Genomic DNA, 25,411 nt, shown 5'->3' with positions numbered 1-25,411 from the left:
TTTTATTAGATTAAATTCAAACATTCTTTTAATTGTTTTTTTTTTATTTCAAATTCCCAATATGTTTTCTTCAAGTCTAATCTGGTGAATACATTCAGCAATAAGTTTCAGGGTCATAGGTATTACAACTGCATCTTTTTGTTCTTTCTTTTCTGTGTTTACATGCTTGTCCTTTTCTTGGGCTGCAACACATGGATTATCTCCCTGTCTTCTATTATCGTCAGAACAATCGGTTACTTCAATTGTTGGATTAACTTTGAGGGGTGATACTGATGTCACACCTATTGTTGATGTTGTTGTTGCATCTTCTGATGTCAGGAAATAAAACCTCCATGTTTTCCCTCTAAAGAATGAATTCTGTCTAACCCAACCAAAACCAACAATCCCTTCCATTATGGCATTAAAGACAACTTTAATTTGACTTGGTAACCTGTTGTAATAAAATAAAACATAAGATACATACTACAAACTAAACTGTACTCATTTACTGGCAAGCATGAAGCAACTAGAGTCGTTTCATACCAATTAAGTCATATCTTCTTATATATGTATACCAATTCTCCTTATTTATATACCACATCTCCTTATTTATATACCGCATCTCCTTATTTATATACATCTCCTTATTTATATACCACATCTCGTTATTTATATACCACATCTCGTTATTTATATACCACATCTCCTTATTTATATACCACATCTCCTTATTTATATACCACATCTCCTTATATATGTATACCAAATCTCCTTATATATGTATACCAAATCTCCTTATTTATACATGTATACCAAATCTCCTTATTTATATACCACATCTCCTTATTTATATACCAAATCTCTTATATATGTATACCAAATCTCCTTATTTATATACCAAATCTCCTTATTTATATACCACATCTCCTTATATATGTATACCAAATCTCCTTATTTATACATCACATCTCCTTATTTATATATCACATCTCCTTATTTATATACTGTATAGCGGGTTATTTTCGCGGATAAAACAAAATCGCCAAAATAAATTCCGCCAATTTAAAAGTGTACATGCAAAGGTAATGTTCAAATGTTGAATCCGCCAAAATAATAACCGCCAAAATTTTTCGTATACCTTATTCAATGAAAATCGCAAAATTTTACACCCGCGAAAATAACCCGCTACACGGTACCACATCTCCTTATTTATATACCACATCTCCTTATTTATATACCAAATCTCTTATATATGCATACCAAATCTCCTTATTTATATACCAAATCTCCTTATTTATATACCACATCTCCTTATTTATATACCACATCTCCTTATATATGTATACCAAATCTCCTTATTTATACATCACATCTCCTTATTTATATATCACATCTCCTTATTTATATACCACATCTCCTTATTTATATACCACATCTCCTTATATATGTATACCAAATCTCCTTATTTATACATCACACCTCCTTATTTATATACCACATCTCCTTATATATGTATACCAAATCTCCTTATTTATATATCACATCTCCTTATTTATATATCACATCTCCTTATTTATATACCACATCTCCTTATTTATATACCACATCTCCTTATTTATATACCAAATCTCCTTATTTATATACCACATCTCCTTATATATGTATACCAAATCTCCTTATTTATATACCACATCTCCTTATTAATATACCACATCTCCTTATATATGTATACCAAATCTCCTTATTTATATACAAAATCTCCTTATTTATATACCACATCTCCTTATTAATATACCACATCTCCTTATTTATATACATCTCCTTATTTATATACCACATCTCCTTATTTATATACCACATCTCCTTATTTATATACCACATCTCCTTATATATGTATACCAAATCTCCTTATATATGTATACCAAATCTCCTTATATATGTATACCAAATCTCCTTATTTATACATGTATACCAAATCTCCTTATTTATATACCACATCTCCTTATTTATATACCAAATCTCTTATATATGTATACCAAATCTCCTTATTTATATACCAAATCTCCTTATTTATATACCACATCTCCTTATTTATATACCACATCTCCTTATATATGTATACCAAATCTCCTTATTTATACATCACATCTCCTTATTTATATATCACATCTCCTTATTTATATACCACATCTCCTTATTTATTAACCACATCTCCTTATTTATATACCACATCTCCTTATTTATATACCAAATCTCTTATATATGCATACCAAATCTCCTCATTTATATACCAAATCTCCTTATTTATATACCACATCTCCTTATTTATATACCACATCTCCATATATATGTATACCAAATCTCCTTATTTATACATCACATCTCCTTATTTATATATCACATCTCCTTATTTATATACCACATCTCCTTATTTATATACCACATCTCCTTATATATGTATACCAAATCTCCTTATTTATACATCACATCTCCTTATTTATATACCACATCTCCTTATATATGTATACCAAATCTCCTTATTTATATATCACATCTCCTTATTTATATACCACATCTCCTTATTTATATACCAAATCTCCTTATTTATACATCACATCTCCTTATTTATATACCACATCTCCTTATATATGTATACCAAATCGCCTTATTTATATACCAAATCTCTTATATATGTATACCAAATCTCCTTATTTATATACCAAATCTCCTTATTTATATACCACATCTCCTTATATATGTATACCAAATCTCCTTATTTATACATCACATCTCCTTATTTATATATCACATCTCCTTATTTATATACTGTATAGCGGGTTATTTTCGCGGATAAAACAAAATCGCCAAAATAAATTCCGCCAATTTAAAAGTGTACATGCACAGGTAATGTTCAAATGTTGAATCCGCCAAAATAATAACCGCCAAAATTTTTCGTATACCTTATTCAATGAAAATCGCAAAATTTTACACCCGCGAAAATAACCCGCTACACGGTACCACATCTCCTTATTTATATACCACATCTCCTTATTTATATACCAAATCTCTTATATATGCATACCAAATCTCCTTATTTATATACCAAATCTCCTTATTTATATACCACATCTCCTTATTTATATACCACATCTCCTTATATATGTATACCAAATCTCCTTATTTATACATCACATCTCCTTATTTATATATCACATCTCCTTATTTATATACCACATCTCCTTATTTATATACCACATCTCCTTATATATGTATACCAAATCTCCTTATTTATACATCACACCTCCTTATTTATATACCACATCTCCTTATATATGTATACCAAATCTCCTTATTTATATATCACATCTCCTTATTTATATATCACATCTCCTTATTTATATACCACATCTCCTTATTTATATACCACATCTCCTTATTTATATACCAAATCTCCTTATTTATATACCACATCTCCTTATATATGTATACCAAATCTCCTTATTTATATACCACATCTCCTTATTAATATACCACATCTCCTTATATATGTATACCAAATCTCCTTATTTATATACAAAATCTCCTTATTTATATATCACATCTCCTTATTTATATACCACATCTCCTTATTTATATACCACATCTCCTTATTTATATACATCTCCTTATTTATATATCACATCTCCTTATTTATATACCACATCTCCTTATTAATATACCACATCTCCTTATTTATATACATCTCCTTATTTATATACCACATCTCCTTATTTATATACCACATCTCCTTATATATGTATACCAAATCTCCTTATATATGTATACCAAATCTCCTTATTTATACATGTATACCAAATCTCCTTATTTATATACCACATCTCCTTATTTATATACCAAATCTCTTATATATGTATACCAAATCTCCTTATTTATATACCAAATCTCCTTATTTATATACCACATCTCCTTATTTATATACCACATCTCCTTATATATGTATACCAAATCTCCTTATTTATACATCACATCTCCTTATTTATATATCACATCTCCTTATTTATATACCACATCTCCTTATTTATTAACCACATCTCCTTATTTATATACCACATCTCCTTATTTATATACCAAATCTCTTATATATGCATACCAAATCTCCTCATTTATATACCAAATCTCCTTATTTATATACCACATCTCCTTATTTATATACCACATCTCCATATATATGTATACCAAATCTCCTTATTTATACATCACATCTCCTTATTTATATATCACATCTCCTTATTTATATACCACATCTCCTTATTTATATACCACATCTCCTTATATATGTATACCAAATCTCCTTATTTATACATCACATCTCCTTATTTATATACCACATCTCCTTATATATGTATACCAAATCTCCTTATTTATATATCACATCTCCTTATTTATATACCACATCTCCTTATTTATATACCAAATCTCCTTATTTATACATCACATCTCCTTATTTATATACCACATCTCCTTATATATGTATACCAAATCGCCTTATTTATATACCACATCTCCTTATTTATATACCACATCTCGTTATTTATATACCACATCTCCTTATTTATATACCACACTAAATCTCCTTATTTATATACCACATCTCCTTATATTATTATAATATTTTACCCTGAGCGATAGCGAGGGGTAAAATATCGGCATAAAGGGACAACCCGTGGTAAAATCTAGATATATTCAAGCCCCCATGAATTATTTCGATTCTAATAGGACAAATACAGCAATTGTTTTGGATCAAAGCGCTCTAGGTGGAGGCCATTATTTGCCTTTCTCATAAATTAACGCACTTTTAGATTGGCGTAAAAGAACGGAGCAAACAGAAAAAGTGACATGCTCAAACTATTCACAAAACTTATTTAGATAGATTTGGATGAATTTTAATGAGAATTAACTTATATGTCTTCTATGTATAAAAAAATGGGCTTGTGCCACATTTTAGCATCGTTTGTTGACGTTTCCTTGTTGTGATGATTTTCGGTATCAGAAGCGTGTATTTTCCTGTAAAATGCTTAAATTATTACGTCATCATTCTATGACGTCGGGCACTTCATTAATAAAAAAACATATGACGTGGAAGTACGATCGGAACAGCCAATGCAATATATTCATATTTTACCACGGGTGTGTACTCGAAACGTTTGAAGGACGTCATGTTAGAATTATATATATACCACATCTCCACATCTCCTTATATATATATACCACATCTCCTTATTTATATACCAAATCTCCTTATTCATATACCACATCTCCTTATATATGTATACCAAATCTCCTTATTTATATACCACATCTCCTTATTTATATATCACATCTCCTTATTTATATACCACATCTCCTTATATATGTATACCAAATCTCCTTATTTATATACCACATCTCCTTATTTATATACCAGATTTTCCTTATATATGTATACCAAATCTCCTTATATATATACCACATCTCCTTATATATATATACCACATCTCCTTATTTATATACCAGATTCCCCTTATATATGTATACCACATCTTCTTATTTATATAGAGTGGGGTGCTCATTTTCGCCACATCTTTCCATGTTTTCTACAGTTTATGTTCAGGTCTATATGTTTTTTAAGTATACTGATATTTCTATATGAAGATAACTTCAAAAGCAAAATATTCTTAAGCTTCAAAACGTATTTGTTTGAAAATAATAATCTGAAAAGTTAGATTAAAGGGTGTTTGAAATTGCCTGATGTTTTGTCAATGGGGGACACATATTCGCCGTTTTTATATATCTATTTAAACCCAAATAACAGCAGCTTTTAACAATATTTTTCAAATCAACTTCATTATAGATGGCAATAGCAGACATTTTAAAGGTGTGAAGAACTGAAATTCAGGGCAATCTGTAAAAGATTTACTAAGAAATACTTCTTTGAAATCGTGATTTTCATTTAGGAAATTGTCTGAAAATCATTGTCCGTTTTTCGGTCCTTTGCGTTTAGTGCTGCAATTTTGTCTTAGTTTAAAAAAATAACCATATTTGTTATAAAAATCTAAGTCACTAGCATATTTCTTCCATTTCAGCCATCTTTTGGAAGTATTTACACTTCAAAATAGTAAAACGGCAAAAATTGTGTCCTGGGCAAATATGCGCACCCCATTCTACCACATCTTTTCATTCTTACATACTTTACAATTTGACAATTTATCTAAAAGAAGGATTAGTTTTACTTCAAATGTATGTTTTTCAAACTCTTGGTTCTGCATTTGAAACTTAAAAGAAGATGGTGGTTTTTAATCGTGTATTCTTCTGTATAAAGAATCAAGCTATATAGGGAAAAGGGATGATCATGCTCAGTTTTTTAAAAAATATTTTGAAAATTGATTTAAGGAATTGATTTGGATATAATTCAAAATCGTTCGGTTGAAGCATTCCATCTGGATAGTAAATACTTAACAAACCTGTTTTGATGTTGAAAATTCCTCTGCTTTTTTCATCAGGTGTTAGAATTCCGTCATTTATTGGGAAGGAACAGCCTTCTAAAATAAATATTAAAATAAAATATAACATATCAAATGAAACTAAATTGTAGTTAAAGGGTTTGCTTTCTTTGAAGAGCTTTGAATCTGTTAATAACAACCAACATATACTACTATGTAAATTTTCATATGCAGTTACTCAGAAACGACAAATTTGGAAATATTTTCTTTAATTACTTACAATTACTTACAATTTAAAATATTAATAAAAGCAATACCATAAATATTGTAAATATACAAGAAAGAAGAGTTACCTTTACGCCTCTCCATTTTGTCAAACAAAGATTTTTTCTATGTCTTTGATTTTCTGAAATAGTTTCACTTCTTCATTCCCAGTACTTCATAATCACACTCCTTGTAGTATATCTCGGACAACATTTAGTCGGATCCAGTGGCTTGGATAAAATCCTACAAAACAAATCTTGCATATTATCTTCCATTAAAACTGAAAACTTGAGAAAATTACATAAGTTAAGAAGTTATTTTACAGTTAAAGTTTTGTAAGAATTTGATGTGTTTCTGTACAACACGTTATATTTATAACAAATAGTCATTGCTTACAATTACCAAAAAAATCCCAAATTTAAACGCAGTGTTTCATATAAAAAAAATCATTTGAATTCTCATACAAGTAATCTACGATAAATATCATAAAACAGTGGCGGATCCAAAAGTTTATGTAAAAATAGTCCAGTCAATCTAGCATAAATTTGACCCCAACCCGAAAGTAATTGCAAACGAAGATATTTAAGTTTTAATCTTTAGCAGGGGCGGATTTAGGCGGGGGCGTGGCGGGCGTGCGCCCCCCCCCCCCTACAATTTGCAAAGCATGGGTTGACTTCAACATATTTAAGTATCAGATAAGACCATAAAATCTTTTTTAACATTCAAAGTATATAAAACAGTTCAACAGAATCAACGTGATTACGAAACAACTGAACTACATTTTGTTAAAGTTTTGTAGAAAATTTTAAAAGGAAGGTGTCAAACGCGGAGGTTTGCTGACAAATATAATAGGTTTTTAGCAGTTAAAATAAAAATAAATGATACATTGTATTTGCGGTCTTATAATCAATCCCGCTGCAAATGTTTGCACCTGTTCCAAGTCAGGAATCTGATGTACAGTAGTTGTCGTTTGTTTATGTAATATATACTTGTTTCTCGTTTCTCGTTTTGTTTATATAGATTAGACCATTGGTTTTCCTGTTTGAATGGTTTTACACTAGTAATTTTGGGGCCCTTTATAGCTTGTTGTTCGGTGTGAGCCAAGGCTCCCTGTTGAAGGCCATACTTTAACCTATAACGGTTTACTTTTTAAATTGTTATTTGGATGGAGAGTTGTCTCATTGGCACTCACACCACATCTTCCTATATCTATTATAATCAATTTGTTTGATAATCGAAGTTCCAAAACATCCCTTACTCACTGTCACAATTTTATCATGACACGGTCAAGAAAACCTTCGGCAGGTGAGATTCTTTTATAATATCCGTAATGAAAGATAGAAATAGTTTAGTAATTTGTATCTTGTTGTCTATGTTTATTTCTCACTTGCAACCTAAATATTTAGCCGAATTCTGTACCGTATTACTGTATGCTTGGGATCCAAATAAAATAAATATAACTGCGTAAATGCATCTCATTCTGATTTTAGTTGTTTGTGGCGAACACAGTAAAGTCTTGCACGACCTCCGAAAATCAAAAAAGTAAAAAAACAGATAGTATGAAAGGACAATTAAAAATCGCTGGTAAAAGTAGAACTTTTCGTTTGAAAAATATATTGGTCAGGTGAGCAATTGTAATCTGTCTTGTCTCACTTTACGTCCGTCTGTCCGCCCGTCTATCTGTAGATTGTTGTCAGGTGTGGATTAAGGTGGTTTCAGCTTGAAACTTTAATTCCTTGATAATTTTAACACACAATAGTTCGAGATATCTACATTTCACCCCTTTAGAAGAATGTTTCAATAATTTTATCTAAAAAAAACTCCAAAATTTTTTCGCCTCGCTCCGGTCGGTGAAAATAAAAATTTGCGCCCCCCCTAACTGGAAATCCTGGATACGCCCCTGTTAAGCATTATACCCCAAAAATACACAGAAAAAAGTCCCATAAAATCTAACTTGAGGAAGATTAATAATCACCATTTAAAATTCCTATGGAGATTTGCATTGAAAAGGGAGGTAATTCTTGCAAAAAAGGCAGAAATATCAATAAAAATTGATACAAAATTATAACTTTACCGCTTCTATTCATCAGAATGTATTGATTCTTGATATTTTAGCGGTCTTTAGAGTATAACAAACAATTCTAAAGGTGTTTTCATATATTTTATCAAGCTATAATCTAGATCTAGTAATTCATTAGTTGACCATTTATTCAATTTTTCAACATGTCAATGTAAAGAATCTCAGATTTAATAAAAATAATTGAGCATACATTCTTCTTTTTGTGGTTTAAAGTTTCTTTAGATGAGTAAGTTGCTGAAAAAATATAATATACAGATATAAACAATACCAAATTTTCACATTATTTTTTCAAAATGGTTAAAAAGCTGCAAATTTGCAATTTCTTCAATAAAAAATGGCCGAAAAAAATAAAACTACCCATTACAATTTTGTTTTGTACATTTCATGAGCAGAAGATTATGTAAGTTAGTCAAATACAAACTTATAACCCCATCAAAGTATCATACTTTACATAAATTTCACCATCATCCCATCTTACAAATGAGGCAAAAAAGTTATGGGTAAATTTGTCGTATAATATTGTAACCATGGAAACAAAATCCTTAATTTTCAATTTTTTAAATTTGCAAAAATTTCAAAAAAGTTATTTTAAACTCCAATACTGCACTAAAAAAGATTAAAAGATATATTATTTGAATCTAATATAATAACAAACATTTTAGATGTATTCGTAAATACTGGAAATAAACTTTTAACAGTGTCGCTATGGAAACCACTTTACCATGATACATAGATTTGATAAAAAAAAAATTAAAAAGTTTCAGTTTTTTTTTTATTGTGATTTACAGAAGAAAAACTAAAACAACTTACGTATGATAAAGTTATACTGAATAAAAACATAATATAGATATAGGAAGATGTGGTGTGAGTGCCAATGAGACAATGTAAATATAAATTATTGTCTGTGTAGGGTCTTCAACTTATACAGTATTTTCTATTGAATGTGTTGACAATGAATAGTGCTGGCAGTCCATTTGCTGAAATAAGTTTAATTTTGACAAAAATGTATTTTGAAATAATAAAATACAAATACAAAAGACCATTCTGCTTGCATTATGCAGATTGTGGTGATTTCAAAAATACCAACAATATTCAAGCTGCCTAAATCTTTGAAACACTGCAGTTATAGACAAAACAAAATGAGGTAAAATAACTGTAAAACCCTAAATTTTTGTGATTTTTGACACCATGAAGATTGACTAGTATTTGCTTTATGGCCAGTGACAAATTTTTCAGGCACATTTAGAACAAATATAACAGGAAGGTCTAGTAATAGGGGCTTGACAAGGATGAAAAATGGAAAATAAGTACCGATTATCAGGTTATCTACATGTTGATATCGTAAAATATCAGCTGCGAGACATAATATGAAGCTTTTTGTCGAGTGAGCGTAGCAAACGATATCAAAAAGCCTTCATATAATGTCAAGCAGCTGATATTTTACAATATGTGCCTGAAAAATTTTCAAGTTGATTCAGATCAGGGTCCAAAATTAAACTTTTGTTTGATTTCATCAAAAACTGAATTCTTTGGCTTCTTTTATATGCTGATTTTAACCATATACCTAGATTTTGGATATTGAACCATAAGAGGTTTATGCCTTATTTCAAAATTTTCAGTTGTTGGACCACATTCATTTTGTGTCAAAAACCTATGCTGTGTCATATATTCAATCACAATTCAAATTCAGAGTTATTTTAAGCTTAAATGTTGTGTTCATGGTTTGAACCAAGCTCTGGTTGTATCAAGCTGCGCTTAGCAGAACATTTCAATAAAAAAAAAAAAGGCATGCTAACACATCAACACAATATGATATGACATTTCATGCAATACCTAGTTTTTGTATTGTCTCAGGCAGAAGCGACTACAACATAAACTTTTACATTTCAGAAGTTAGAAGATCTGGGTGCTTCATCTGATATATATACTGATACCTTATGTTATTAAGTTAATTGTTTGTCATGTCCATTGTCCTTGGCCTCATTTCCATCAAGGATTTATAGATACAAATTCTTGTTTCTTTCCTCAGTGCTTGAAATAGTAAAAAATAATGTCATGTTAATTTATTCCCATACTATGAGTAATATGATAACTATATTTGATATAGATAGATGGAAACTTTACATAGCAAAATGATCAACAAGATAATTTCCACAAATAAGCAAATTTTTGTCAAAATTCTTGGTTTACTTTTTATAGTTGGTTTGCCTTTATACTTGAAATTTTCATTACTGTTTTTTGTGTTTAGAGCAAAAACTAAAGAAAATAGAGAGAAACTTTAAACAGAAATTAAGCAGCAAAAAAAACAAGATCAAAAAATATTTTTTTACATGAATTATATTCTAGTCCACAATGTTATTGAAGATGCCCGTTGACCAAGGCGAGTGACACAGGCTCTTTAGACAGGATTTTAAGTTTGTTTTTCTATCAGAACTGTAGTATTATATACATATTAATATGAAGATTAGATAAAATGAACAATATACATGTATTGTAAGAAATATACTAAAAGTAGAGCCTTACAGCAGATATCCAATTAACTTTACTTTAATAAATACCAACTGAATAATGTTAAGGATCTATACTAAGTTTAACCTGACAACTTTGGTTTGATATACATATTGAAAAATGTTGTTAAATTCAAGAGAGAACAATTTGAAAAAATGTATATTATTAGTTAATTAATACAAAGTAGAAACACTAACTTATTAAGTATAACAAAGAAGATTTGGTATGATTGCCAATGAGACAATTCTTCACAAGAGACCAAAGGACACAGAAATTAACAATTATAGGTCACCATGCAGCCTTAAACAAACAAAACCCATACTGCATAGTTTCCTATAAAAGTTCCAGAAATGGCAAATGTAAAACAAGAAAACTAACAGCCTAATTTATGTGCAATATAATGAATGAAAAACGAATATGAGTCAATATTGTAACAGAATTGAAATTTTATGATTGCTATTTATGTCCCATCAAAAGTTCAATGAAGGATAAAAAACTTAATTCACATAGTTTTTTTCACTGACACCCCCCCCCCCCCCCCTCTTAACTTAATTTGGGAAAAATTGATGATTGATCAATAGGGATATATGTTAAATCGATTTTAGATTAACTTGCAGCAAAGTTGACCCCCACCTCAAACTATTTGATTTAAGTTTTTTATCCTACAATCTACATCAATCTTTTGATGTCGTCCCTAACATCCTGAAAAAAGCCACTTCATAAATCTTTCCGACTTTTTTACTTGCTTTTCAACCACATCCTATATACTGTTGCCCTGTTGAAGTGGATACAAAGGGGAATGGACATATTAAACCTATGTCTTATTGACTTAAGTGGCAAACCATGACACAAGGTTTCCCTTACTATCTAGAATATGTATGACATAAGTTTACAAGACAGTCACTATAACATTGTCTGCTGGAATTGTCACGATTCTGTTGGGTGTAAATGGTTTCTAAAGATGTGATAACGACACTATATATTAGCTAAAAAATATACATTAAAATAAGTCTATGTCTACAGGGGTGTACACAGGGGATATAGAGGGTGTATGATTGCCCCTCTCCCCACAAACAAATCTCATCACACAATTCATAATGATTGAATTTATAGCATAGAATTGTTCCAAAAATTATTTTCATGTATGTATATATATATCTTCCTTCTGAAGTTTCACCACCATCTCCATTTCAAAAATCTCCGATCACCCTGGGGTTGAAGTCATAAAACTTTGCTCAGTGCTTGGAACACAAAAAACATGCTCGAAACATGAAATCAAGCATTTTGATTGGTTGATTTGCAGTACGAGTACAAAATTTGTGCTCGAAATTTTTATGACCGCAAGGCCTGTTCTGGTACACGTTATTTTTCTGTTGTAATCTAGTTCATTAGAGTTGGTCTGCCGCGTTTAGACCTCAGTTCTTAGATCATTTATCAAAGTTTAGGTTACATGAATGATTAAGTCCTTTCCCAGATACTATAAACGAAGGTAAATTATATGTGATGAAATGACTAAGGGGTAAATGTCAGTCTTGCAGGTTTCATGTGACCTTGACCTCATTGTTACGGTGTCATTGTCGATCTATGATAAGTTTTTAGTGTTTTGACTGTTATTCAAGTTCTATAATTAGCAATAGGTAAACTCTGTTTGGTTTATGGAATGAATGTTAGGTGTACAGGTATTCCTTATTTGAGGATTGTGTATACACAGAAGTAGTATACCTAAAACGACAAAGTTATTTTTCATTTACCTGTAATAATCATGAAACTGTTTTTTTTTCAAAATTGATGATATTCTAAGGGTTGTTAAATATTTCGCGAAGGTGTCTTGTCATGGCTTTGTTTGCTTTTGGTTCCTAATTTTTATTAACTATGTATTTGCATTCAGGTATCCCAGATCAAATTTATTCGTTCAAAGTGTGTTAATTTAATTTTTTTTGAATTTGAGTTAAGCCTTCCAATTGATATTTTATCGTGTGTTTTTTATGTTGTGATGTTATACTATTGTTCCAGAAAAAGGAAGAAGGTTTGGTACCATTAAAACGTTTAATCCTTCTGCAAATGTTTGCACCTTTTCTAAGTCAGGAATTTGATTTACAGTAGTTGTCGTTTGTTTATGTAATTTATACGAGTTTCTCGTTTCTTGTTTGTTTTATATAGATTAGACCGTTGGTTTTCCTGTTTGAATGGTTTTACACTAGTAATTTTGGGGCCCTTTATCCTTTATAGCTTGTTGATCGCCGTGTGCGCCAAGGACCCGTGTTGAAGACCGTACATTGACCTATATTGACTTTTATAAATCGTTATTTGGATGGAGAGTTGTCTCATTGGCACTCATTCCACTTCTTCCTATATATATCTATGTCTGTCTAGCCGATTCCATCTGACCTTGACCCAATTTTTATGGTTCATTTATCAATGTAAGATTTGTGTGTTTTGGTCGGTTTTCCGAATACTAATAGCAATAGGTCAGCTATGTTTGGTGTATGGAAAAATTGTAAGGTGTAATGTGTATTATCTGGGTATTGCTAAACGGCTGAAACGGAATAAGAACGGAAAGAGAAACAAAAAGGAAAACGGAAAAAAAATATTCTATGGACGGAATATAAGGAGAGAAATGGAAAGAACTACGAAAATCAATATACACTGAATTAACAAAATCACACAACAAAATGAAATATGTTGACATTTCATCTATGTCTGTGTGCATCTAAACAAAGGGAACTCTCCAACATTATAGACTTGAATAAACCATGACAAAAATCACTCTATCTTTACTTCTTAACCCAAAACACAAGAGATGATTAAAAAAGTTGTCATTTAAGGGCTATCATTACTTGAAAAGTTTACTGACTAAAACAAAATTTTGATCACTCTTTTAACCCGAAACACCGTGCAAGAGAATGTCAACAATGAAAGTAAAACTACGGTAAATCATTTGATTACTAATTCGATGCACATAAAATCATTCTTATACGGTTAAAAGCAACGAGAAACATCTATTTTCAATCTATAAAATAAAATCAAACAGACCTATAAAAATCCAATTGCACGTGTTGGTTTAATCTATTCATATCTTTATTTATGTTTTAATTACATCGCTTATATGGTCATCTGAGGTCAAATCGATAGTTAATTAGATGGCGTGTAGACTAAAATACACGAGAAACAAACCTATATACTATCTACCCCATGCTCTGATTATTTTAAACATTTGATAATTTGGATAAATGTTTTACATTGTTATAAATCAAATATGAGAATTTGAGTCAAATCGGTGACCATGAATTTGACAGCTAGTGCCCCTTTAACCACATACTGTATATCTCCTTATCAATTGCAAAAAGAAATTCCTTTTTAGTTAAAAAAAGAGGGACGAAAGATACCAAAGGGACAGTCCAACTCATAAATCTAAAACAACTGACAACGCAATGGCTAAAAATGAAGAGACAAACAGACAAACAATAGTACACATGACACAACATAGAAAACCAAACAATAAACAACACGAACCCCACCAAAAACTAGGGTGATCTCAGGTGCTCCGGAAGGGTAGGCAGATCCTGCCCCACATGTGGCACCAGTCGTGTTGCTTATGTGATATCAAATCCGGTAAATAGTCTTAATTCGGTAGGTCACAATCATGAAAGGGAAGGGGATTGTAGTTACGACGTAAGGAACATATCTGATATCATTTGTGAAACGGTTATTCCATAACGGTCAACCAAATCATGATGGCGTTCATAAAATTTACGAAGAGATGATTTCAACTTCACCATTTGAAACTCTTGGTTTAATAGCATCCTTGTGAGAAGCAACCCTCTATCAAGAAAATCATGATAGGAAATGCAAGCACAGGAATATCGTATCAATTGGGAGATATATACCCCGTATGCATGTGCTGCTGGAATGTTGCTACTTAGAAATGGAAAGTTCACAATTGGAAATCATCTCTTTTGTCGTAAAGTTTTGTTTTCAACCGACCCTCATGGTCAATTTATAGATGTAAGTCAAGATATGAAGCCGACTTAACTGTATCTGTAGTATCCTTTATCTCTAGTTCAATGGAATAGATGCGTTCCACATAGTCACCAAATTTTGAATTCTTTAGTGAAAGAACATCATCTTTATAGGGGAAAGTAGAGTTAAAGGATATTGCTAACTTCTTATCTTTCTTCCTAAGAAGTTCCTGCATGAAGTCAGCCTCATAATAATAAAGAAATAAGTCGGCAAGTAGAGGGGCACAGTTTGTTCCCATTGGAATGCCGACATTCTGTTGAAAAAACACGTCCTCCAAACGTAACAAATATGTTGCCAATCAAAAAATCAATCATCTTGATAATTTCAGTTTCAGAGAATTTTTTGTTTGAATCAGAGTGATCCTTTACAAAGAAGAATTTATTCCTTCCTAAGACAAGATACTTGTATCTACGTTGGCCATTCTTTTTTATGAAGCAAAGCAATACCATCTCTTTCAATTTGTCTTTTAGTTTGGAATGTGGAATACTTGTGTAAAGAGTAGAAAAGTCAAATGTTTTAATACTGTTACAAGATGAATGAGAGTTAGATTGTATGTACTCTAAAAGATCTTTGGAAGCTTTGTGTGCTTGTATCTGTCTTTTTCTTTAGGTTGTCCAAGTATTTTGAAGGCCCACTCAAAGTTGTTTTAGGCATCTTTGTCTGATTTTATGAATCACATTTACAAGTCATCTGTAACTTTCCTCTACGTCTTAGTTCTAGGATCATGTCATAAACTTACTAAAGTTGGTAAATGCACTGAGGTTTCATTTTAGATCATGACAACTATTTAAAATTTAGCCAATGACATTCAGTATAATAATCACAACATTAGTGCAATGCTTATATCTCATCCAATGGGAAATATTTTCCTTATCTAATTTAATATTTTCTTAATTAAAACATACTGCCAGCTGAATGCAACATTATTATTTAGGATTTCTTACCTTCAGTACGTACTCAAAGATCTGCTGACAGTTTCCTCATTTGTCCAGTTCAATTTGATGAGAAGTTCAGCTGGCTTAGGTGGAGACCCAAGAGATTTCCAGGGAAAAAGTTGTCCTAAAATAAAGGAAACAATTATTTTTTCTACCAATAGGATCTAAATGATAACATACCCTTAGATGTAAATGAAACACTTAGCAAAGTCATCAAGTCATTCATGCAGAAAATATTGGTCACACACCATATGCTTACAGCTATCACTTTTATGACTGGTAATGGTTTCGTGAGGGACAGATGGATGGACAGTATATGGCCGCAAAAGCTTGAGTTGCTTCAAGGTTAAAGTGATCAAATTATTGGGTTGAATTATAAATACTTCTTTAAACATTACTGATAAAGCACATATACTTTGACAGGTCTAGAATTGTTAACTTTTTATACATCGGGACTTAGATGGATACAATTTTTGTAGTTGTCTTATTGACACTGATATCATATCTTCTTATTTATACTGAGTAAGTATCTTTATGTAATTCACAGGTCCCTTTACCTTTTCCTATTTTGTACGCTTTCCATACTTTCAATCCATCAGACTCAAATTGGAAGTTATGGAGTTGGGTAATTCCTGCAATTGATTTGGTATTGTTTTTTTCACCATCGATAACAGTTACAGTGTCCACAACTTTAGTTCTAAATTGACCATTTTGTCTTGCATCTATGGCCTAAAAAATATAAGTTGTTGATACATGTATGTCTGAAATCACATTTATATAAGACCCATAATACATTAGTAGGGTTTTTATTTTATGATGTATTAATTTCGTAACAAACTCGGCATCCACAAGTACAGGAAAAGAGAAATCACTGAACTATTCAGCACTGTTTTATCACTGAAGTTTGTCCATCAATTCATAGTTTAAAGGACTTATGAAGTTGGTTTACTTTAAATAATTTCTTTTTGCATGCTAAAAATTATCATACAAAACAGTTGCATTTTACATGTGAATATAATGCTTCCCTGAGCACAGCCTGATACGGCTGCAGAGATTAAATTCTAAACATTTAGGGCAAATTTGGACAAAAATATTCAAGCTTGATACTGTGAATTTGGATTGTGATCAAATTGTTGATATATAGTATAGGTTTCTGACACAAATCAAATGTGAACAAAGATATAACAAATCTATTTTGCAATAACTGTGCAATTGAAGATTTGTTCTTGAAACTTTTGAAAAATTTGAAATTTGAAAAAAATTATAAACCCCTTAAAGAAATTGGAAAAAAATACTCTCCCACCTTTTTGGACCAATTACCACAAAACTCAATCCCTGCATAGAAAGCACCATTCACTTATACATAAGATATTATTTTAAAAAATCCATGCCCTTAAACTTAGGCTGTTGTCTGGAAACCAAATGTCTTCGGACGACAAGGATGATAACAACAAAGTAATACCAAAATACTACTGGAAATATTTATTAAGTTGTTTTGTGGTCATATAAAAATGATTACTGGATATCTTTACAAATTTAATAAATATACATACTACTTTCATTTCTTCAGCTGAAGTAACATCATGACCTTCATTTATGTATCGCTTGATAACTGACTTAATATGGGAGGCTCTACGATCACTAAAGAAACAAAATCCAACTATTAAGCTAATTAATTCAGTATCTGCACAGAAATCTGCAGGCAGTGTCATAATTTTTACTTTAATTTTTAAAGAAATTCATTAGACATTTTGCCAATTTTCTGTAAGCCGTCCTCATAATGTTAAGTTTTAAAACAAAATAAATTTTGAAAAGATTCAACAGTGAATTTATTATATGCATTTTTTGTCAAGTGTATACAATAAATGCTGCAGATCATACCTTTGCCATCCTGAGCTTCTGAAAAGTTGTACGATTTTATTTTATTGCCAACATCTCTTCTGAGTGAAGCCATCATTAATGTGTTTTTATAGCATCCTGCATTGTCTGAATATATGTGGATTTCTTGAATATCTGGTATCAAGGTATGAAGATCAGCAACAGTGTCGATGTTATGGGGGAATCTTGAGATATCTGAATAACAAAATGTTGACTTAATTAATACATGTAATAAGACAAATAATAACAAGACAAATATTTCTGAACTTAAATTTGAAACAACAAATATGCAAAAATGTTTGTTTTCAAACTTTATTTTATTTTTTCTTTGCAGCATTTGTGCGTATACATGTTAATTCTTTCTGCTTCCTGACAAATATTTTCTACAAATTTATCTTGTCATTGTTGTAGGGCAAATTGTTCTGTTTTTGACTAAAGAGTTTGTGAACATATCTTATTAGTTATTCTGTAATTTGTTGATAGCCCTTCTTATGTGAGTAAAACGGGCATAGATGTAGAACTACTGTTTGCTATTGGTACTTTATTTTTGTTGAAGGCCTACATGCAGGTACTTTCTGATCCAGAAAAAATAAATATAAGGGCTGTTGCAATGCAATTTTTTTTATTATTTCACTGTATGTGAGTTTACGTTTTGTTTTATGCACATTTACTGCATAGTTTGATATATGCAGTGACAACATGTTCTTATCACAATATTCTAAAACTAACATTAAAAAATTGGTGAGTGAATTAAGTGGTATTTTAGCAAGTAGAAATATAGAATCATACCTGAGCTGAAAATATATGCACATGTGTGAAGTTTTTGATGCATCCCTGTTCTTTAAAAACTGACACGGCTACGTGCCAGTTCATGCCTCTCTTTGCAAACCAGTCGGTTTGATCCTCCATATACTTTCTTGGCAACATCTTCATTGCCCAATCACAAGTCACTAAAACTTGTCCATTTTTCAAATCTCGTACAAGATCTAACCTTGCATCTTCTTGGTTTCGTGATCTCATTATATGGGCTTTCCAGTCTGTAATGCTATCAACAGCTGACTCAACCTGATGGAAAATTAATAAATAGAAAGAGGTTATACTTCAAGCAATTCAACTTGTAATTGAATATCAATTTAAAACAAGAATGTGTCCATAGTATGCCTTGGATGCCCCACTCGCACTATCATTTTCTGTGTTCAGTGGACCGTGAAAATTGGGGTCAGAACTTTAATTTGGAATTAAAATTAGAAATATCATGTCATAGGGAACATGTGTACTAAGTTATAAGTTGATGTAACTTTAACTTCATCAAAAACTACCTTGACCAAAAACTTTAACCTGAACTTTGCACTATCATTTTCTATGTTCAGTGGACCATGTAATTGGGGTCAAAACTATAATTTGGCATTAAAATTAGAAAGATCATATCATGGGGAACATGTGTACTAAGTTTCAAATTGATTTGACTTCAACTTCATCAAACACTACACTACTATCGTAGGTGGGGCACTAAGTTTCAAATTGATTTGACTTCAACTTCATCAAACACTACACTACTATCGTAGGTGGGGCATCATAGGTGGGGCATAAAAAGATGTTTTAAAAACAGATACTGCATTCATCAGACAAAAGTATTTAAAAAATAAAAAGGAAAACCTCTCTCATGTGAAATGACATAATGATAACCTACTTGACAAATGGTCAAAAAGGGAGTACTAAAAACATGTCTCAAGAACATTCTAAATCATAACTACATAATGATGCAATCATGTTCTAATTATTTTACAGAAGAAAAAACATGTTTAGTACCTGAAAAAGTACTGCATCTTTGTTTTCCCAGTTGACACTCTGAACAATGGTGGAAATTTCATTCAAGATTTCATCAAGATTTCTGCATTGCAGACAAATTTCTGTATGACTGTGACCACACTGCTCTTCACCTTCACTCAATGCAAAAAGTCTGCAATGATCTGCTATATTTGATTCAGCCTCTATGTGAACCTATAAAAATAAAATGTTTCTGTAATTCAAGTCAATATTTGACAATTCTTGAAGAAATAACATATATCATGTATATCAACAAGCATTAATTTGATTCTTGAGTCTTATGTTAATTTTTGCATTTCATGACTGATGGCATAAGATAAATACTTGATCTTGTAAAGATCATATATGTTTAGTTGCTACTTTTTAACATATCTCCTCTAAAGTTGGATGGTTAATCAGCCAGCACATCTCATATAGTTTATAAGCTATCTCATATAATTACATGAGATTACTAATAAATTATCCCTATGATATAGCTTGTAAACTAAATAAGATAGATATCTATGGCACGCGGGAACCACATAAATGAGATAATCACAATTTATCGAGGATAATGATAGATTATCGGTCGACCATTATAGATGTACGGCGTAAAGTATACTTTACGGTTGTAAATGCATTTACGGAATTATCGTCGACAATCTATCATTATCGATCATAAATGCATTAACAGTCGACAATCTATAATAAAGGAACGCGGGAACCACATTATTGGATAAGAACAGTTTAACGGGCGATTCGTAAATGCATTTACGCCTTGTTTTCGATAGCAATTCATATGTACCCAATCACAATAGGTTATCGCCAATGCTAATTAATTTCGTCCAATCATATCCATCGATTCAAATGACAACACATTTAAGTCAAATTGATCGTCTAGCTAGATCTCAACAACCGGCAATTAATAGTATTTTAAAAGAATTGAATACTGTTAATCTGTAAAAATTGAGACGAAATTAATTACATGCAAGTTTGCAGTTATTATTTTTTGTACGTTTGCAACAGCGATCAACAGACACGAATCCTGGGAATATTAATTATTATACTTATAATAATTTTACAAAGTTAATAAGTTATAACTGGCACTAATTTCATATACATGGCAAGTCGTTGTAGAATAATTTACTTTCTATTTGTCAATATAAATGCATTATTCATGTTATTTATCACTTTTTACTATACTATATATAAAAATATTAATTTTCGCGAACCATTTAGGTCACGGAAATTCCAAAATATGGCATCAGTAAGGAGAGTTGTGCAAATAATGTGAATACACAGAACCCCCATCCAAATTATCTTTAGCTAAAAGTATTCATCATTTTCTATTTTATATGTACTAACAACATTCCATTTTTCTATAATTTCGATTGAAATATTCCAAAATCTGAGTTAAAATCGATCGAATGCCCCAAATAATCATTGTCTGATTGGTTGAAGTACTGTGGCGTCGATGATTAGCATAATAAGCCTCGATGTAAAGCACACGCTTCACATGAATAAGGAGAGTTTTACAAATAATGTGAGTACACAGAGGCTCCATCCTATTTATATTTTGCTGGAAATGTTGCAGTATTCATCATTTCTGTTTTGATTCTGCTCACAACATTCAATTTTTTCTATAATTCCGATTTAAATATGTGGAACCCGCAATAAAAATAGATGGCCTCAATTATCTTATAGCAACGCAAAAAATTCCGTTACCCTGAGTTTTACGATGTTACATTAGCCTGGGATCCGGTCCAATCTAGCTGCGCGTCGTAAGGTCAAGATTAGCCAGGATCCCAGTCTAAATTATAAATGTTACATAAACCTGGTTGGTAAACCACATACAGAACTTTGCGCTCAAATGTAATTCTTGGTAATTATACGGGTAACTTCGTTTAAGAAAACTTATACACACTTTATCATTAACATATTACCTGGCTTTTGCATATTCACGTTTTTTTTATGCTGAACTGTAGTCGAATTCAATTTTATAATTTTTTTTTTACATGAAGCAATAGGAGTAAGAATATTTATTTCGCGCCAACTTAACCAGGATCATATCAATCAGCAAAATTATTTACCGGTATTTTTGTGAAATTTCAGTTCTATAGGTTATCAATTAGAGAAATTTTGGTAAGTATTAACAAAATATTTTTTTTATATCAAATATTTAATACTAAAAAAGCATTTTGTTTTATATTAACAGAGACATAAATATATATGTACCGTGACATAGTATTGCCCAGTGCTTCTGTTTAAATAAAGTAATTTGTTTAGCATTTGCTTAGTTGTAAAAACAATTATACCAAGTGATAATCCATTTAGAACTTCACCTCCAGCTTAATTTCAGGTGATTGGAGGGCAATAAATTGCGCAATCGCACACCTGTAAATCCAGTCACAGATTCAGATTCAATAGTTTATTAAAGTCTCACCACATACAACAAAATATACCCCAAATTTATCATTATATGGAGATACGGGCTGGATGCCATGTATAATTAAACAATTAAGAATTGAATGCTTCTTTTTGTAAATTTATTGGGTGGTGAAAGCGTTGACCGAAGTACATTTTGTATGAAGCGCGGAAGCGCTTCATTCTAAAAATGTACGCACGGTCAACGCTTTTACAACCCTATAAAGTTTCAAAACGAAGTATTCAATACTTATAATTACATTTTTTTAGCTAAAATCATGAAATCACGATTTTTATCCAGTTTAATTTAATTCACCTGTGCACTTTTTTGTGGGACCTCGTGTCATCATGCATGATAAATGTTATTGTCTGATGCAATTGTTTACGGAATAACATGTTAGCCAATCAGAATAACGTATTATAATGAAACTTACATCTAATGTAATTACTGGTCATGTATGTTTAGAAATTGGTCAAGATTTTTGAAAATGAATGATACCAGACTTAATAAAAAAGTGTTTTTATGGGCAAATAGAATATGAAACAGTAAAATTAAAAACTGGAATTTTAGAGTTCATAGTAAATTTAGAGAACTTAATATTGAAAATTTTTGTAATATAAACTGTACTTTTAGTAAAAATGATATTAAGAATATTGAAAGTAATGTTTTTGATATGTACAAGAGAAAATGGTGTAATGATTTAAACACAAATGATCGCAGTAAACTGCGTACATAATAGATTATTTAAACAAGAATATTATAAAGAACATTATTTAAGTGTTCATATGCCAGGAAAATATAAAAGCGCCTATGCTAAATTTCGATGTGGTGTGGCGCCGATTAGAATTGAAACAGGCAGATATGAAGGGGTTTTAAGTGAAAATAGATTTTGTTTTAATGATTCATGTATACAACAGAAACTCATTGAAGATGAGAAACATGTTTACTCAAATGCCCTTTATATTCACAGGCAAGACAAGAGGTTTTTACTAGAGCAGTTTCTTTTAATATTGATTTTTTAGACTTAAATGATGATAAAAAATTTATATTTTTATTTACAAATAAAAATTTATGCTTTTATTCGGCCAAAATCTGCCATGATATTTTAATTCAAAGGAAGAATGTTTTATATAGATAAAAAATGTTTTATATTTTTATCGAGCTGTCCTTTTTTATGTAAAAGTCTCTCATAACTCTTTTGAGAGTGGCTCTCGAATGTTTTTAAGATTGTTTTGTACTTTTAATTAAAACATGTTGTATATTATATATTGTGTTTATGTTTGTATTGTACATGTAGAGAGGTGAGACTATAATAAAATATTTGATTTGATTTGATTTGATTTGATTTACAACATGATTAAAACAAGATACAATTATAAAATTAATTATACAGTAAACATAGTTAAAACAATTAAATACATGTATGTGCCATTCTTAAAAGAATTATGAGAGACTATTAAAATACAAATAATACTTATTCATTTTATAAAATACTACAACTACAGTAGTTAATGATATAAAATACTGTTTCTCCTTGTTAAAATGTTATTGCAGGTTTTGGCAACAATATTACAAATATTGGTATTTTTAAACATATATATAAATTTTTCTTCATCAGACAAGTTTAAAAACATATCATTATGACACAATATATCAATAAAAAGAGCATGTCTTAGATCTTCATACAAGGGACAATTCAAAAGTACATGTTTTTCATCCTCTAAAATATTGCAGTTAAAACAGACTCTTTCGTCTAGATTTTTTCTTTCATATCGACCAGTTTCAATTTTTAATGGTGCTACACCACATCTAAACTTTGAAAAGGCACTACGATGGCGCTGTGGCATTTTTTGTAGCAAATATTGCTCAGTGTTATAAGTATGTTTAAAAAGTTTATATGTTCTCAATTTACAACCGGTACTATATGAAAAAATTCTGGTACACCAGTCCTTTTTATGTTTATCAAACATTTTCCCTTCTATCTGAGATATACTATAACTATCAAGAAAATTTTCATTTGTTTTACAATATCTTTCAAAATCAAATGATTTCAACATCTCCATAACTTTGTAGCACCATTTTTTTAATTTACAACTACCTTTCATCACTGACCATTTAAAAACTTTATAATTAATTCTATTATTGTCCATTTTTGTACATTTAGACCAGTGTCTAAAAATATTTATCCACTGTTTAACACATGGTGGTTTCCAGCCCATGTCACAACTCGGGCTACATAACTAATTATTGGGAAATCGGACACATATAATTTCACTGTATAATTAAGTAGCAAACCTTAGCAAATAAGTATGGTACAGAAAAGTTTCTTGCAATATCAACTGATCATTACAAGATTTTAATTTTTAAATTAAAAGAAATGCCGAGAAAGTAGCTTTTTATTTGTTTGGTGTATAAAATGACCATCAATCCACTTATTCATGGTATGGGATCAATATTTCTGACCTGACACTACGTACTTTTTATTGCTTTATTCTATAGAAATTAATTTGCAATGTTTTGGGTTCTTTCAGGAATATTCCCAGGTAAACCCTCATCAGAGGCCGACAGGTACTGTCTAGTGAATATCTAATTGTACATAATTAAATTAAGAGAAAAAAATAGATCAATTCATGTAGACGATGAAACACTTTTAAAGAAAGCTAGTAAGCCTCAAAACTTAAACTCGAAAGAAATAAACTATTTTTATTTGGCAGAATTATAACCAATGAATATCTGTAGACAGAATATATCCAAAAACAAATTTTGTACGTGTTGCTATTGTTTCTAATAATTCTCGTAATGTGTAAAGGAATTAAATTCAAATAGTTGTACATTTTGTTCACCGTCTTCTTTATATATATTAAATCCATCATTTCTCGTTTTTTTTTGCAATTTGATATCATTTTTGTAAGATATTGCTTTATTTTATTGTTTATTATTATGGTTATTGTCAAATATAGCAACATCAGATATTTGCAGGGAGGTAACTTCACCCATTAAAACGTCAACGATCTGTTGTATTATAAGAGCATTACTT

General features: G+C 30.6%; 1 protein-coding gene across 1 annotated transcript in view; it reads right to left on the bottom strand.

Moving 5' to 3' along the window:
* LOC134716661 (uncharacterized) overlaps positions 1-25,411 on the bottom strand; it is a 38,007-nt gene continuing 12,596 nt past the window's right edge. Inside the window, exons 6-15 of the mRNA XM_063579668.1 lie at positions 19,953-20,144; positions 18,933-19,208; positions 18,147-18,338; positions 17,819-17,906; positions 16,823-16,994; positions 16,275-16,389; positions 10,737-10,833; positions 6,812-6,965; positions 6,480-6,557; positions 1-430 (exon numbers count right to left, since the gene is read on the bottom strand). Coding sequence (XP_063435738.1) covers positions 18,285-18,338; positions 18,933-19,208; positions 19,953-20,144 — 522 coding nt within the window. The 3' untranslated portion in view covers positions 1-430; positions 6,480-6,557; positions 6,812-6,965; ... (3 more) ...; positions 17,819-17,906; positions 18,147-18,284. The remainder of the gene's footprint in view (positions 431-6,479; positions 6,558-6,811; positions 6,966-10,736; positions 10,834-16,274; positions 16,390-16,822; positions 16,995-17,818; positions 17,907-18,146; positions 18,339-18,932; positions 19,209-19,952; positions 20,145-25,411) is intronic.

This window comes from Mytilus trossulus, chromosome 4 (assembly GCF_036588685.1).
Source record: "Mytilus trossulus isolate FHL-02 chromosome 4, PNRI_Mtr1.1.1.hap1, whole genome shotgun sequence".
Classification (NCBI taxonomy): Eukaryota; Metazoa; Mollusca; class Bivalvia; order Mytilida; family Mytilidae; genus Mytilus; species Mytilus trossulus.
Note: the sequence above shows the minus strand (reverse complement) of the source record. Positions and strands in the feature narration are given on the sequence as shown.